The following is a 16,562-nucleotide window of genomic DNA, read 5'->3' on the forward strand; positions in this document are numbered from 1 at the left end:
TGGAAAATTGTAATTATAAAGTATTTATTTAGTAATAATAGAATATTACTAAAAGGATCACTAAGAAACAAAAAAAATATTTTTACAGTAATCTTACTTAATTTAAAAGGATGAAAGGAAGATGGGACTTAATTTAAAAGGAGTAAAATGTGTGGGTTAAGATAGATGAAAGGTGACTAAAACAGAGTCGAATAGAAGCATGTTGTAGATGCCTTCATCTAACAGTGGATGTTGAGTGACTGATGATGATAATAATTATAATGATTTCTGAATAAACGTCGATTATGCTTTCAACAATTTTACCAACAACACAAAGTAAAAATAGCTCATAAATTTTATACTGCTAACAAACTTATAAATGAAGCAAAGCAAAAGTGTGTAAAATAAAAACAATTGAATGCGCGGTGAAAATTTTCGAAAGTAAATTGCCATTCAAAGTTAATTGTCACGCATTTATTTTAAATATAAAATAAAAACAATACAATAGTGACTTTGTAACTGCCAAATATACTTTGCCTTCTGTCGATCGCCGTCAACCTTCGAGCCCTGATCTTCTTAATAATTAAATGACCTGTTGAAAATTCGAATGATTTATGACGTCAGGTGAATTTGAGCAAAGGTCACCGATTGGTGGAATGAGTGGGTGGTGAATGGGGTGGTTCCAGTCTCAACTTCGCCTCCCCTTCGCGCGAGTCTATTATGATTCACGCAGAATTCGGACTGCTAACGACCCGCGGGAATTCGTTTCACACCGTACGCCATCCACCCAACCACCCAACCACCCACCACACACTGCACGACTCAGCTTTACGCGATCGGATCCGAAATCATCCTAACCAATCCTACCCAAAACCATACTCCACTTCGTTAAATAAAATAAAAACAATTTTATTTCCACAAATGCTATACGATTTTCTTACCTACTTGAAAATAATATTGATATATTTTTTAGAAACATATGTAATGGTCTAGTAAATAATCAAAACATTAGAGAAAAATGTGAACTTCTATTGCTTTCTGAAAGTTCACATTTTTAATTTTGTCATTTGGAAATAACGTGTTACTAATATCGTATAGGTAAACCCCTTTTTACTTTTACGATGTATCAATAGATGATGTTGTGTAATCGTGAAAAAATTCGTCTCGAAATTTTAACTGATTTTAATATGTTTAATATGTATAATATAATATATGTAAACAAGTAATGATATCAAACTATTATAAATCACTAAAATTGTATCTAATAATTACTAGAGGCGAATAAAAATAAAATTTTCAAACAATCAACCTTTATCATGATTGAATTTTAATTTATTATTATTATTATTATAAGATCACTAAATATGATTAGATACAGATAAATTCTACAGATAATGGATGTCAATTCACATTTTATTGTAGTTAAAGTATATTATTATATATTATATTGCTATATGCATAAGCTGGTTTCTAAATAAAAAATAACTTGTTTACATATAATTAAGTCTTTTCGTAATTATCTGTACCACATAAAAATAGAGAACTATCCAGTATTATTGAAAAAAAACTGGAAAACTGACGCGTAGAGACTTTTTTCGTGTTGTTCTGTTTGTATATAATAAGGGAGCACGGCCGGGAAAGAGTGCGATAAATAAAGCAGAGAAACCTATCTCAGAAAAAAGCAAGCAAATCAAAAATAAAACACATCAAATAATGCCTACGGGCGGCGCAGAGAGATTTCCTTTCACACATTCTCACCTTTCGCCTTTTTTCCTGACAAGCTTGTATCAATTCGGCACCTCGCTCATTTCCTACGAGTCGACGCGAAAAAAAGAGGAAAAACTCGAACCTTTTCCGACCGAAGGAGATTCGAAACGAGATTTAACACCGTGCGCACACAAATCAAAATAAATAATAAAGAAAAAATAAAGAGTAGAAAACGAACCGTATAAATTGTTTGGAAGCACTGTATACGTGCCGTGGTTGAACTCACTACCCTGTCATTAAGCCGGCAGCTCATCAACTCATCACCCGTCACATTACTGTAACATCATTAATTATTCGCTATGCAACCGGGCTAATCAATTCGGCCAACCTTCACTGCTCTACCATCATAAACGGGGTCATAAAATTTCTACACGACAAATTCAATATACATATGTACCTATACATATCGACATACATAGATTATATTGAAACAAAATTCACCATATTAATTATATGTACATATGTACATATTGGAAAACAATTAAATTATAATAATCACCCATTCGAAGATTAAAAAAAATCACTTAATCATCATTAATTTGCCCGACACGCAGCCAGCATATTAAAATATTGGTACTGTGAAGTTAAGCAAAGCAATTCGCGCAGTCATGCAACGGAATGCACAATGCATTATATGCGCTTATTGTCAAAATTCCAAAGTTGCCCGCACTATGCCACCCTTGTAATTGTCGTCCTGTATAACGCTACATTTAATTTATTAAATATCTAATAATTATTTTGCAATTTGTATATGTTTCAATTGAATTTTTACTTGACTTTTAAAATCTCGCTATTCATTTATAATCATACCATATGTATGCATATATAGGTACATTGAAAATTCAATCTTATACCTATTTTTGTTTCAAAATAGATATATGTTTTTATCCAGCGATATTACATATTATCAATTTTATTAAAAAAAAAAAACAATAAAATTGTGTACTTTTAATCGAGATAATTAAATCAAGTACATACATATATTACATAAAAATGAATCTTTAGAATTAACCACAAAGTACATATTATCTAAAAAATACACTGTAGTTTATTTTTTTTAATTTTGATGTAATATTATAAAATGTTTTCGATCACTGAACTACAGAGATAATACGTAACAATGATTTTAGTGAAATAATTCGGCTGGAGTTGGTCATGGCCCGCCGACTGCCAAATGGCGCTGCCTCCACCACTATCAACGCAATTATGTAAATTGATATTAGTTTTTAAATGTAATCCTTGGTGATTGTATAGGGGGAGGGAAGAACCAGCTACATATATACAATAGCATGCTCTTCAAACTTCACCTACCATAGTCAATAGAATTAAACTAGTCACATTATACGATTTTTCCTTTAACCTACATACATACATACATATACGCGCGCGAGTGAAATTTCAATAACACGTTTTTCCTCTGAGGCGAAAAATACGCCTTTTTGTAGGTCACGCTTAAAGCATGGTGGAAGACTCGCTTTCAATGGTTTAAGGTCGGCGAGGCTTTTATGGATGTTTCGTTTGGTCTGGTGTGCGGTCTGGTCGAGGGAGGGAGGGTAAAGCTTTCCGAAATTCCTTCCTTACAAATCCCTCGTCTTCATATCCTCGTAGAGCCGCCTATTTACCGCTCCAAATATTTCTCAATATCTCCGCGTCATGGATGACATGTGACCCGCCGGCACTCAAACCAAAACAACCCATAGAAACTTTCCAAATCAAAAGTATTTTTTTCAAATCAAATTTACGATCCTGGATTTACATACACATGTATCTACATATCTAGCCACTCAATCAGCAGTATATCAACAGTTAAAATCTTCTGAATTAACTCTCCGTTCTTTTATCATTTCAAATGACCTCCCACTAAAAGGAACAGCAAAAATTTTCAGCATTTTAAGTCATATTCAGACAAGTTCAAAGTTGCAATATATTTTAGACGCACTTTAAGAGAAAATTTGTATTTGTAAACACATCCAATATGATAATCTAGTTCTTATCGGCTCTTAACTGTCAAAGTTTAAAGAATATTTTCTTTTTCTTTTTTTGTATATTTTTTCTCGTTGAAAAAGTTGTAGAAACCTTAGAACATGTCAGAGAGGGCATATTGAAGCGAGCAGCAAAGCAATAATCGCAATGACGAGGGGAATCGTCCGCATTCCGGGAACAACTCACAGCCCCGCAATCCAGCCGGAGACCGCTGTCCTCTGAAAGCCGGAAACGTGGAGGTCCTCGTTCATATTTAGACCTCGAACACATAAAAAAAATAATTCCGGAATACTTCAGATCAATCTAGACGTTTCTGTCAATTGGTCGTTATTTGCGAAACGATTCATCTTAAGCGAATTCTGTGTCGAGTTACACCTACGCAAAGTCCCCCATATCTCCTTCCCCTTTGTCTTCTTCCTCCTCTTTCCTTGCGGTGGTGAGGGCTCCCGTCAAATCTTGCCTGACGGTGGAGCACTTCCCGAAGGAAAACACAAATTCAATCCAGCATTGTTGCGTGAGAAAATATTTGACCTAAAAGCAATCTAAATTTTGTCATTGGCGAAAAGCGCGTGCGAGCAGAACGGCGTTATCTTGATTTCCGCTCGCGGTCTTTCCGACGGGAACTCAAGAAAAACATAACATTTCCCCGGATCAATTATAGGATTTTTCCAACGAATTTCTTCAGGCAAAAGAGTCAAATAAAATAATATACACCCATGTATAACAAATAAAACTGAATCAAACATTAAAACTCATTAGACTAAAAAAACTTGACTTTGCCCTTTTATCATATTTTCAACTTTTGTCGTACTCATCGTACTATCCATATTTATACTTGCAATGTTTATGATTATTATTAGTTGTAGAATCGAAACCTAATCATAGCTTCTTCTTAGAACTACTTCAAATTAATATTACACCTCTTGTACAATGACAAAATTCCAATATGATGTGGTGGATTTTTATTGAACTATCCACTAAAAACTTCAGCTAGCTTTTTTGGAAAATAAATTAAAAATATATCAAATTATTTATACTACCAAATCGTCTGCTAATTCTTACGCTTGTATTATATCGTTCACATTGTGTATTTGTGTTGTAATATTAATCACTTCAATTCATTGTCAAATATAAAAGTGAAATGTGGTAAAAAAATTGTAAATCCCCCTAGCTCGTTCGTAAATTAGCCGACGCAACCTCTATAAAGAATAAAATCGTTAACCTCTCTGTGTCCATGGGGGGCCGTTGTGGCGGCTTTACACTTTTAAAAAATGCATGATTATTGCAACGTAGCATTATGGCTATATAATATTCAGAACGAGCAGGCGAGCGCGGCCATAGAGAGCGTCGCGCGATTTTCCTTCCTTCGGAGAAATAACTAATCCCCGCGGGGGAAAACCTTTTTACGGCTAGCGGTTACCGCTCAGAAATCAAAAAATCTGCAATAACAATAATTTTCCCAGCCGCGCTCTCAACCGTAGAGCTAGAGGAAAAAAACGGAAGAAAAAACTCTCGGCGATAAATTTTAATAATTCAATATGAAAGCGGTAAAAGCGGAGGGAAATTGCGGCTGATATGTGTGTGCGTACAGCGTAGAAGGCGAGAGAAGATTTTGCACAGAACCACCTCTCACCGATTTATTTTAATTTTTAAATTTTGCAATAAATAAAATTTATTACTTTCTCAAAAACCATTTAATATGAATTTCATTACTAACTACACCAAAAAATCATCGTAGGCCTTAAAACGTTAAAACTTAACCTTTCGATAGCTTATTTTAATTAAAAATTTCCTGCACGCATATGCTTATTATTTCAAACTAATAATCACCAAATTTTTAAATTAATGTAAAGGAAATGTATGAATGAAACATAAAATAAAAAGAAATCTAAATTCGGATCTGTTTTCATCTCGTATACGGCAAATCTAAATGGTGTAGCAGTGCTCTCCGAGTTTACTTCGTAATATTTATTGAACTCCTTTTGATTTCACTTTTGAACTCCGTCTGCGATTGATTTCTCTAACTCTCGGATATGCTTTTTTCCTTTTTGGAATAAACTTTTCTGACTTTGAAATATAACTTCACAACAAATTCCTACAAGTACATAACTACTGCCGTGTAATATATAATGTATTAAATAGGTACTATAAATTGTATATTCATATGTACTTAAATATCCTTGACAAGTAAGAAAACTATTTTTAAAACCATTCAAAACAATTTTATCATTTGTAGAATATGTACATAGATAGGAAAACTAAAATAAATTTCTAGACATTTCTAGATCTTTTAAGAAAAAATATCGTTGTAAATTAATTTAATCAGTCACTTTTAATCTGCATATTTATAAAAGACGGCTCAAATTTTTAACAACTTTATCTTAATGTTGAGAATGTTATGAAGGCGAAAGCTGAAGGGGGTGGTAGAGTGGTTCCATTTCATGATACAAAGCAGACCTTCTCAAAAACGCAAGCTGGAAGATTTTGCGCGGAACGAATTGGATTTCGTAACGCTCGTTTGTTTTATGCAGAGGTTTTGTCCTGACCTAGAGCTTCAAAAATATTTTAATTTCTTTTTTAAATATATAAAACCTACATTACAAATTTTAATAGTTATACACATCGACACAGATCTTTTATGACTAAGACATAAAATTAAAATAATCGAAAATGTTTACAGGTTGTATGTGAAATCCTATTTTCAAAGTTACATTTTTTAAAAGTCATATATTGAAAATTTACAGTTGGAACGGTGTGCTTGAACATCGTCCGGAGAGTAAATATGTCTGAAGTTTTATGTACGTTAAGGTCCAGTCCAAATCCGCGCCCCAGCTTCGGATTGCGCGGCGCGGTACTTGCGATTTAATAGGATTTACGATTATTGCCACGGGGGGCTGAAGGGTAGGAGGCGCGAGCGGGGTCTGAGGGGTGGCTGGAGGGCCGTACTTGAGAGGGGGCGTCTGGGGCCTCCGCCCCCCGAGCTCTCGGCTTTGTGAAATCAAACCGAAAGTAATGGCGGTCTCCGCGGGCGAGGAATTTTTACTGATTTTTTATTATCAATCAAGATTTTGCGCCGGCGAAACGGTGTTTTTCGCAATATACCCGCCCTCCCTCAACCCCCCCCCCCCCCTTAGACCCGGGGAAAAGCAGATTGGAAAAAGAAAATGTAAAAGAAGGTAACGACCTTTTCCGTAGCCCCTGAGCGAATTTAATACGTCGCTCCAACGACGTTATGTTTTATTGAAGCGTCTGTCGGCGACATCTTGCGCAACTCGCATATAAAAATATGTAATTTCATTAAATACTACGCCTACTTCCTAAAGTTTATGTTTTCATTAATATTCAATTCCTAACAAATATGTAGTTATTTAATATTCACATACGTACTCGTTGAATTCTTAATTTGAATTTTTATAAATATAAGACGATACATAATAAATGGATATCTAATATATAATTTCGAAAGAGATTTTGTATGTAACTATCGTTGGTTCGTAGAATCCGTGAAGTTAAGTTTATTAAAAAAACAAATGAATATTAAAATCAATTTAATAAAATGTTTACTATTAGATTAGCCATGTTTAAGCGTTGTATATTACAAATACTGAGCGAAGCCAGGTAAAACCACTAGTGAACTATAACTTGGGAATATTGTTAGTAAGAATAATAAAAGTTTTACACCTACACAAATTTAATCATATCCCAGACACTCTGTCAAATACTTATATTGCATCATAAATCACAAATCAATCAAAATATTAATTATACAAGTTTCATTAATATTTTTAGCATTTTCATAAATCACACGAATATGCAGTATGTATATAAACACTTTTCAACAATATTGCATTATTGCTACCAATATATGTATAAAAAAACAAACAGCTTTTAAATTGCTTAAACCTCATTTTTGTCGACGTGGCAGAAGGAAAACTTTAGATCTTGAATCCAATCTGTCGACAAACTTTACTATGAACATTTTAGAATCAGATAAAATTATTATTAAAATAAAATAAAATAATCAGAATCAGATCAAATTATTAATTGACTATTTTCCTTTTTATGCTAAATGTCAACTAAAGTTAAGTCTACTAAAATGATGCATACGTTTATATCTATAGGTACTTTTTCATAGAAAATATTTTTTTTAAAGAATCCAAATATGAAGCGCAAAATTGACATTAAAATCGATTTAACTCAGACAAAATTGATCGCCTATCGTTTATGCAAATCACCTAATTGCAATACAAATGTTAAATTGAAATAAAAATTATCATAACGACCCAAATTCGAATCGATTTTTCCGAGCGGTATTGAAAAAAGGGCACCTGATGAAACATTCACGACCCGGTTCCCATATCTCCGACGAAAAATCCTTTTCGTCTCATCGACTTAACTGCCGGGGTGAAACGGGGAGGGGGAGGAACGACGGAGGTAGCGAGGGAGGACCAGGAGGTAGCAGGGAGAGGCGGGTTTCGCCCCTGAATACTAAATCCGCTCTAATATACATTCTGCAAAGTGGTTATCGTAAATTTCGCATAAATCGACCGAGTTGGTCTGAACTTTCGCCGTGCGTTCGGGTCCGCGCGCGAGAGCGGGGTAGGAGGCGAATTTTAAGACTACGTGGTGATTTCACGCCGCAGCTGCTCCCAGATTACACGTTGCGGGAGCAAACTTTACCAGAGGAGAGTCCGCCCTCTCATCCTCCCCCTTTTCTGGCACCCACGAGGGCGGGTTGTTCGACCTGTCTGAACGGTTCGAGTGAACTTCAGCCCGGCCACGCTTAAAACCACCCAATGCATTATTTCATTTCGACGATGAGCTCGTCTTTAACTGATTGCAAGTTTTTTTGCCTACCCCCTCCTCCGAGAAACCGGCCCCTTTGATAGATTCATCTTCATTATTCGACTCCTCTCTATCTCGGAGTTTTTTTTTTTTTGGGCCGACCTCTTACCCCTGCCGATTTTAAATCTCAATTTTGCGTGACTTCGCGGTAGCGGGCACGTCGTGACTTAGAAGCATCAATCTTGAGAGTGTCGCTTCAGATTTCATGGGTAATGTATGAAGAAAAATCTTTGAAAATGAGTATCATCATTTTTTAAATCTATATATGTATATACACCTGTTGTATATACATACATATATAGAAAAAAAAATGCCTTAAAAAGGTACCTTTTATATTTTTTTTATAAGAATAGATATGTATAACACTAATCAAAATTTTACATATTTTATATTTATTTCCGATTACAAAAAACATTTTATATGCAGTCATTTTATCAATTAAAAAATGTTCATAATTGGATTCTTAATACATTCACTTTAAAAAGTAAGAGTATTTAAATATTATTAGTTCACATTTTGAGTCTATTATTCTTAGCCCTAAAAATAATAACGAACTTGTCAAAGTTGAATTGATTGCATTTGTAGTGAAGACTCCCCCCTTATTAAATAAATACGCAAAATTATAAATTACCATGCAATTATATTATTTAAAAACGTTCGAGCAGAACTTTGAACATCAAAGAAAATAAAGGGTAAAATACTATGTACATCGCCCGGAATGAACCCTTTGTAGATAAAATGTAAATAGATGTGAAAATCTTGCAGATGTGTTAAAAGAGTACCCCTCCTACCCTCCTCAGTCCTATCCCGTTCCCTCGTCCTTCCTCATCCCCCACCTCACCCACACTCCTAGCCCTCGCAACCGGGACGTGCAATCATCGAAGCGTTTACGGCCGAACCACCCCTAACCTAACCCACACCAGCGGGGAGCAACTTGGCGAGTTCCCGACCTCACTCCTCCAGGGCAGCTCCTCACAAAGACGTGTGGAACCTGCGGCGCTTAAAGCTTCCATCCCATCCCTGTCATTATCGTACACTTTGAAGCCAGTGCAATCTACTTCTGTGATACTCGTCTGTATCGCCGTAGTTTCCCAGTCCGTCGATACCCACCCGAATCGAAACAATTCTATTATCGCCACATCTGCTTTATTTTCCTTCTTTTTTTATACTTCTAAATCCAATCTCGTACATTTTCTTACAAGAATCAACTGCGATAATTGCATCATCTAAATTTAAATATGTGTTTCAAAAAACATCTTGCGCTAAAGAAAAATTCTAAAACGAAAATCCAACATTATTCTGCCATGTATATCATAAAAAATGAAAAAAACTGTTCATCGGTGAATTAAAGGCATTTTCTACGTAGGTTTATATTATATTCGTCTGAGGTTTTTCCTATCGAATCTTTGAGGAGTACATAGATGTCGGTTCTCCATCTTGTCGGGCTTGAGACGCCCCCTTTCCACCCTCATTCCCTACCCATGGCCACCACCGCTCGAGACGCCCAGTGCCTGAGGCGGACGCTCTGATTTCCAATTCAAAGGGAAATTGCTATCCATAACTAACCTCTGCCTCTCTCTGCCCGCCTCAGGTTAGTTACGAGCCTGGCGTACATACACACACACATACATACGTATTTTCACTGACAGGGTTGAGAACATCCTTCTTCCTTGTAATACATTACCTACATATACATAATTTTTATTTCTTTACATTTATACATACACACTAATATGTAAATTCATTTAAGAAAATATACTCTAATTCAAATAAGAATACTGATTTTAGTACCAAATTTGAATACACGATTAATTTTCTATTTTTGATAAAAATCATTACTTTTTTGTCACTTAAATTAAATAAATTTCATCTAAAAATAGTGTATTCCGAAACACAAATGTTTTTAAATGTATGGAAATTCATATGTACATTGTGATGGCACTCATCTACATACATACATATGTACATATATCAGTTATAAAATAATATCATCAACAAGAAAAACAATGTATGAAAAAGATAATAATACAATGGACCTAAGTATTGTTGTGGACAAAAAAAAATTAAAACAAAAATCAAACCTATGTACATACATATGTATGTTTTTTTGTATAATATATATGTATGTTTATGTCACAGTGAAATTATATTTCAAGTGAAAATATATTTTCACTGACGTTTCAGTGAAATCATAACCAGTAACATTTCCAGGGTTGGTGTTATTCATTTAAGATTAGTTTGTTAGGTTTGGTATTATTTAAGGGTTAAGATAGGTTGGGTTAAGTAAGGGTTGGCCCTATTCATTTAAGATTGGGTTGTTAGGGTTAAATTTATAGAATTAAACGTTGTAAATTAATTTCATTTTCACTGCTTGAATTGGTGAAAATATATTTTCACTTGAAATATGCTTTCACTGTAACATATGTATGTAGATCAGTTTATTCGATCACAATTATTTTTGATATGTTCTTCGATTTTCCGTCTCGACCATATGTGCCACTCTTCCCTGCCTTTACCCACATGACGGCCCTGCATACTATGCTCAAAATGAAACGACTAATTCGGTACACAAATGCAACCTTTCAAACTTTTCTCACCAAGCACTAAGAATCGAATCGGAATCAAACACCAATTCGAATCGGATTTTCGCAAATTTTCCAGCACCGAACGGCGCCAATTGAAACGTCGTAGTGGGGAATTTTCCGGCTGGCAACCCTGTTAGTGTCGGCGGAGGCGGTCGCCATGACAACGGCGGGGAGCGCTGCACCCCGCGGGCGGGGCGACCAGCAAATCAGTGCACCAATGGCATGACAGAAATAAATTGGTTCGAGTGCGCCAGACCGCGAGCCGCGCCGCAACACCTCTCGCTCTAACGCTGCGCACTCGCCTAGCCGCGTCCCACTCGCACCGCGCGGCCTCCTCAAGTGGCCGCCACTGTTTGCATACGCGCGCAAAACAAATGGCGGCCCACGCGACTGACGTTTGTCTCGCAAATTTAAACTGGGAATCCGTCATTTGCATCACAATACGATGTCGGCAAAGCTATGTTTGAGAGGTGATCTTCGGCGAGTAAACTCGAACTCGATATATATGTAAAGAAGCCATATAGTATAACGTAATTTACATCGGAAAAGCAATCGTATAAAAAAACAACCCGCTATACACTTTTCACATACGGTATGTTTCGCAAGAATGCCGAGTATGCGACTTGGATTTTTATTTCGTACGGACCTATAGTGTATGTACATAGGTACAGTCGAGTTTGCGTGGAAGTCAATTACCATGTACGTAAATTTACTAACTCGGCACTCGAGAATTTCCCTTCCGATTAAAAATTGAAATAAAAATAAATATAATAATTATTTAATAAACGTTCAAAAGCTATATATAGCTTTTCTATAGGATATCATAGTACAAAGATTCCCCTTAAGTTCAAAGTTCAACTTAAAAACGACTATACCAAACTATTGAAATTGATTCATTTAATATATCTACTTGGGGGAGGCGGCAAAGCCGATAGACCTAAGGGGTTTGTCTTACACCTACATGTATGTATGTAAATTAAAGATAACAATAAAAATTGACAAAACAGTGAACAGTAAAATGATAACTAAAAGAAAATGAAAATATAGAAATAAATGAAGATATAGGAAAAGAAGAATTATTAAAACCCTTTATGCTTAAGAATGACATCTATGTAGATTGTTTGTAAAAAATATTAAGGTTTTCAGAAATTACTACAAAACATAAATTACTCAGTTTGAAAACAAGAAATCTTTTATCAAGAAATCTCTTATCTCTTATCAATTCGATTTTTCTTTTGGGATGATAAAAGAGTGACCAGTAAGATGAGTGTTGTCATTAAACATTAAGAGGTTGGACATAGGACATTTGAAATGATTTTTTTAATATTCTAAATATAAATAGAAAATAAAAATCATCTACAGAATATTCATCGTATCCTACATTTCACTGTTATTTACTTCATCGTGGATTAAATTGAGCAGGAAATCTCTAAAATTGGCTTCCAAAATTATAAACGGTGATGGTATAAAACTCAAGAAAAATTAACAAAAAAGTAGAACAGAATTAGTTCGAAATTTATGATTTTACTATTAAAAATGTTCAAACGTAAGGGATTCTATTTCGTATGTGTAACAGACGTGCCAGAGAAGACGTGCTCTCCCCAGTTTGATAACTTCAGTTATACCCGAATGATCATCTATTCTGTACGTCTCCAGATTTTCAATTTGACAGCGATAGTCCAGATTGCAGGTCCGCAAAATTATGTAGGGCACACTAGGGACCTGAAACCGTTCGCCTCGATATAATGTTACATCGCGTACGTGCAAACCCCACACTTCCTCATAATATTTAGTAATTCTTAGAATTGGTTCATTTTTATAAAAACATACATACACACATACATAGATACTTAATGTTAATTATATAATAAAATCAATGATAACATATAAATCCAATTATAAGAGCGCGTATCATTGTGAAATAAAAAATCGATCTTTTTTAACAAATCATTTTCCAAATCAATCGACATATCTAGGCAGTACGTATGTACATATGTATGTATGTGCGTATGTGAATTTATATATATATAATAAAAAAAATCGTAATGGAAAGCCGCTGTAAAGAAAGCGTCGACGATGAGTTTAATATCAGTGCCTGGTCGGTAGTAAGAAATGTCAAATCAGCCATAAATTTTATTTGTCCATCGGGAGTTACCGGGATCGTGACCCGAATGCTGAAATCAAAGTTCCGATAATCTGAGGATAAGATACGACCTAGGCACTATTAATAAAAAGATACGGGAAAACTTTCGGATTTATTTCATATGCATACCTATGTACATACATACGTAGTACCTACATAAATAAAAAAAATGAAATTTGTTCATCCAATTATACAAAACTGTAGTTTTCATTTTAAACCACCAAATTTGATATGCTTTTTTATGGCACGTACTATAACTTAAACCGTAGACGATTATTGGAATGGATCTATATACATATGTATACAAAATCTTCACCCACCCGAGCAACGTCGGGCAAGACAGCTATATAATATAATTTTTAAAAATCCATATTTTTATCAACAATAAATACTGAATTTTTCTTTTTTTTGTAATTTTCAGGTGAAAAGCCTCACAAATGTCAAGTGTGCGGAAAAGCTTTCAGCCAGAGCTCGAACCTGATTACGCACTCGAGGAAGCACACTGGATTCAAGCCCTTCGCCTGCGACCTTTGCGGGAGAGCATTCCAGCGCAAGGTGGACCTTCGTCGACACAAGGAGACTCAGCACACGGAGCTGCGCCCCCTGGGGGCTGCGCTGCCGCCTGCCTGAGGGCCCGCGCCGGCGCCCCACGCGCCCCCTGACACGCATCCGCACTACACGCACTATTGACCTCATCTGGCACCGACAATCACACTTTCGAACTCAGAAATCGTCAGCGGTCAGGCCTTCGTGTGAACTAAGCATACCAGTGCAGTGCCTAAAATGTGAACATTGAAGATTACGATCGTGCAATAGACTTAAATTTATTCTCAATTTTACTCAATGTAAAAATTAGCCTGTTAAGATTTCACACTTTTCAATATTTTGACATTCCTTTCATTCAAAACTTTAGCAATAACATTCCCTTAAATAATCTACATTCAATTCTATAACGCAATCAAACTCTGTACCTTAAATTTCACTGCAACGTCTACTTAAACATATCCAACTTATTTACTTCCATTTTAATAAATGATACGCATTAAATGTAAACATTGATATTGTATATATAATATTAGATATAAAAACAAATATACTTCCAAAAATCATGCATGAAAGTTAGACCGTAACGAAAAACTTGAATTTTATATTTTCATCGATGGAACTAGTGGAAGATTTTTGTCGTATCAAGGGATCGTTAAATAAAAAAATTCTCTCATTTTAAACAATGTCCTGTGCCCCAACCAATCGATTTATCTCGCCAAAAATGGAAAAAATAAGTTTTTTTATATATCTCTTTTCCAGGAATATTTATTCAATTTTTTACGATTTAAAATAAATGCTTAATACATTTTATTTGGGTCGATTATGATAAGTTTTGACTGATAAACGAGAATTCAATGTCGCCATATCGCTCAAACGTCGCTCCATATAATACAAACGCCCATTTGAGCGTTTGTATGGAGGAAGCGTTATTTTCATAAAATCATCATTTTTTTCATGTTCCCCAGACTATTTTAAAAATAAAAGTCATCGAGATATTTCTTAGTATATATGTACCTTTAATTTGAACACAAGAAATATAAAAAAAAGAAGAATTTTATGAAAAATAAATCGATTGGTGCAGAATATTGTTTAAAATCAATGAAAATTTATTTTTTATTTAACGTTCCCTTAATAAGACGAAAGTCTTGCACTAGATCCATTGATTAAAGTCTAAAATTTTCTTCGGCCTAATGTTCATGTACACAAACCAAAGATTCATTCCAGTCAAAGAACCAATTTTTTAGCTTATAGTAATATTTTTTACGTAGATAATTAATTTAATTCAAATCAATTTTAAGAGCTTTAATATGTGTACCTATTATTTTATTTTGTACAAAATATGTATATTGTATTAGTTCACCTTCATCGTCAATCATAATTTTTTTATCAAATGAATAATAAAAACAATTTTAATATGTTAAATAAAATGAATTATTTCAATTTTGATTACCGTTGTTTAAATAATAATTTCTTATATAATAAAATATTTAAAATCATTCCAAAAATATTTCTGAAACAATGTTCGATAAGGGAACTGTAATTTAATTGTAAATGTTTTTAATGTTAAAATCTCAATGTGCAATTTCGTCTAAGTGAGCTATCTAATATGATAATGTTATTTGAAACTGTAAGTGATCAAATAAAAAATCCCAAGTATGTAAATATAAAAAAATTGACAAGATGTCTACGATAGATATGTGTATGAAAATTGATGTAATAATAATCGAAATTTATTAGTGATATAATATTGATAGTACTAAATAACGCTGTAATTATTGATGTTATATAATTTTATTGTGAACATATTTTTTATTAGAGTTAAAACAATTATTATATTATTATTTGTTTCACGTTCTGTTGTAATATTCATCTGACACGAATACTCAATATATACGAGATGAACAGTATAATGTGGTATTATTTTTTCATCCTAATTTCAACATCTACAACGAAGCATGGGTATCAAATGAATACCTAGAACTACATCCATCCAGGATGGTACTTAAAAATCGCTACAAATTCGTGACTCCCTCTCTCATTGCATTCATTTATAGTGACGTTTTATAACAATAATGATTAATTGACCTGAAAAAAACTAGCCAGTCCGCAGTTTTTCTTTAAAAAGATACGACAAATGTATTAAATTTTATATGACTACCGTAATGATCACAATAAACGAAACCAACCTTTGTAAAACAGCAACTCAGATGTTTTTAATAAAAAATATCTAACATAGTACATACATATGTATATATGTGTACTTACAGTGTAAGTATATATGTTTTCGAAGCCATTCCATTTTTTTTAAAGAGCTTATATATCGAGATAAGAAAGAATGTATTTTAACACCATCCTGGTGTCCTTTCTGGCGTTGTGTGGGAGCGTAGATTTCACAGCATTAGTTCCGCGCGGTGGCTCGCAAAGTGAAAGCGACACCTTCAGGAGCGGAGAAGACCCAGGGGGCGCCAGCGGGGGTGGAGTCGCCGGGGGCCCCACGAGTGCCTTCAACCCCCGACGCCGTCTCATTTGTAACCATCAACCCTCCGCATCCCACCCTGTCCCTACCGATACAATGAATAGAGCGCGGCTCCTCCAGACTCCCGAGTAATTTGAAAATTAAATTAATATCATCACGTTTACGTTGTTTTGCCCGACTCAAACCAACATCCTCGGATGCTGCGTTATTAAGCGGCGACGGATAGGCAACGCCGGCA

At 34.7% G+C, this 16,562-nt stretch overlaps 2 protein-coding genes across 2 annotated transcripts in view; one reads left to right on the forward strand and one right to left on the reverse strand.

Moving 5' to 3' along the window:
- Positions 1 to 14,877, forward strand: part of sens-2 (zinc finger transcription factor senseless-2) — a 32,561-nt gene extending 17,684 nt beyond the window's left edge. The window contains exon 4 of the mRNA XM_077429359.1: positions 13,724 to 14,877. Coding sequence (XP_077285485.1) covers positions 13,724 to 13,932 — 209 coding nt within the window. The 3' untranslated portion in view covers positions 13,933 to 14,877. The remainder of the gene's footprint in view (positions 1 to 13,723) is intronic.
- Positions 1 to 16,562, reverse strand: part of LOC143910247 (zinc finger MYM-type protein 1-like) — a 396,863-nt gene that overhangs the window by 136,033 nt on the left and 244,268 nt on the right. The window lies entirely within an intron of this gene.

Source organism: Arctopsyche grandis, chromosome 4, assembly GCF_051622035.1.
Source record: "Arctopsyche grandis isolate Sample6627 chromosome 4, ASM5162203v2, whole genome shotgun sequence".
Taxonomy (NCBI): Eukaryota; Metazoa; Arthropoda; class Insecta; order Trichoptera; family Hydropsychidae; genus Arctopsyche; species Arctopsyche grandis.